At 34.9% G+C, this 1,646-nt stretch overlaps 1 protein-coding gene across 10 annotated transcripts in view; it reads left to right on the top strand.

Moving 5' to 3' along the window:
* Positions 1-1,646, top strand: part of LOC106872891 (probable phospholipid-transporting ATPase IA) — a 427,279-nt gene that overhangs the window by 321,692 nt on the left and 103,941 nt on the right. For all 10 annotated transcript variants that reach the window (XM_014920050.2, XM_052969323.1, XM_014920053.2 and 7 more), the window contains one exon: positions 722-771. In XM_014920050.2, the coding sequence (XP_014775536.1) occupies positions 722-771 (50 nt within the window). The remainder of the gene's footprint in view (positions 1-721; positions 772-1,646) is intronic.

Genomic DNA, 1,646 nt, shown 5'->3' with positions numbered 1-1,646 from the left:
TTATTATTATTATTAATGATAATAATAATTATAATTTTTGGCACAAGGCCAGCAGATTTGAGGGAATGAGGGGAGTTGATTACATTGACCCCCTCTGTTCATCTGGTGCCCAGCCTATCAATCCTGAAAGGATGAAAGGCAAAGGCTACCTCAGTGCCATTTGAACTTGGAATGTAAAACCAGAAGAAATGATGCTAAGCATTTCATGCTGCCAGCTCACCACCTTAATAATAATAATAATAACAATCTTCTCTGCTATAGGCACGAGGCCTAAAACTTTGTTAGGGGAGGAGGCTAGTCGATAACATTGATCCAGTACTCAACTGGTATTTATTCTATTGACCCTGAAAGGCAAAGTCAACTTCAACGGAATCTGAGCTCAGAACACAAAGATGGATGAAATCCTAAGTAATTTGTCCAACATGCTATATAGCCCTAATAATAATAATAATAATAATAATAATAACAATAATGATAATAATAATCCGTCCTACTATAGGCACAAGGCCTGAATTTTTTTTGTGGGGGGAGGATAATAATATATTTATGGGTCTAAATATTTTACGGTAAGACCAAGGGCAACAACTCAGCCACCACTACATGTTTCACTGTTTTATTGTCCTGCTTCTTATCTTTTGTTCCCTCTTCTCTTATTTCTCTCTCTTTCTTTTTCTCTAACAAAACTATCAATAATTAATTTCCACTCTCCTTCATTATCCAGTTTGGCAAGAAAGAAGTATATGAAGTACTAAATGTGCTGGAATTTACAAGGTATTTTATTAATAATCTTCTATTGTATATCTCTCATATCTTGACAATTTTTTATTTCATATCTCACCAACATTTAATGGTTACAATAAAGTGACTATATAGTATAATTTTTATTGTATAATATATAGAATAATGGATATACTAAGTCAACTACAGCATAAGGTGCAGGAGTGGCTGTGTGGTAAGTAGTTTGCTTACCAACCACATTGTTCCGGGTTCAGTCCCGCTGCATGGCACCTTGGGCAAGTGTCTTCTACTATAGCCTTGGGCAAGTGTCTTCTACTTGTCCATGATGCCTCACACTACGGTCGAAACTAGGACCTCATGGTTGCAAAGAAACTTTTTAACCATTCAGCCATACTGAATGTAGTAATGTAACTGTATAATCGCTGTAGTAAACTCACTATAACCTAATAACTTTTGTATAACTACCGTTACTATACTGAGGTCAGCATGTGGACAGTAGTCTTGCACCTAATATCTCAAAAATAAGTGAGATAAAACTGAACACAAACTTATAATGACTGATAATGTATTGGTTGAGCTGTATCACTTATGTAGTAATAGCAACCTCCCACGAAAGATGTGATGGTCTCACAGCTGTTCGTATACCATCATTTACTGAACCTAAATGATCATTTAAATTGATACAGATGTTTATGTAAAAATGCAGAAACTAGAAACATTGCCTGAACAATGAACCCAGTATGTGATCTAGTATGAAATATTTATTCTGACAATTTGTCAGAAACAACAGCTGAGCAAGTTATACTCCTGGACTCATATCTCAAACATCAGTTCAAACATCACTGCAGATATTAGATTTTAATGGTCTTTAGCAGGGGTGGTTTTTTCTTTTTTTTTTTTTTTTTTTT

Source organism: Octopus bimaculoides, chromosome 7 (genome assembly GCF_001194135.2).
Source record: "Octopus bimaculoides isolate UCB-OBI-ISO-001 chromosome 7, ASM119413v2, whole genome shotgun sequence".
NCBI classification, from domain to species: Eukaryota; Metazoa; Mollusca; class Cephalopoda; order Octopoda; family Octopodidae; genus Octopus; species Octopus bimaculoides.
The sequence above is the reverse complement of the archived record's forward strand: the minus strand, read 5'-3'. Positions and strand labels throughout refer to the sequence as shown.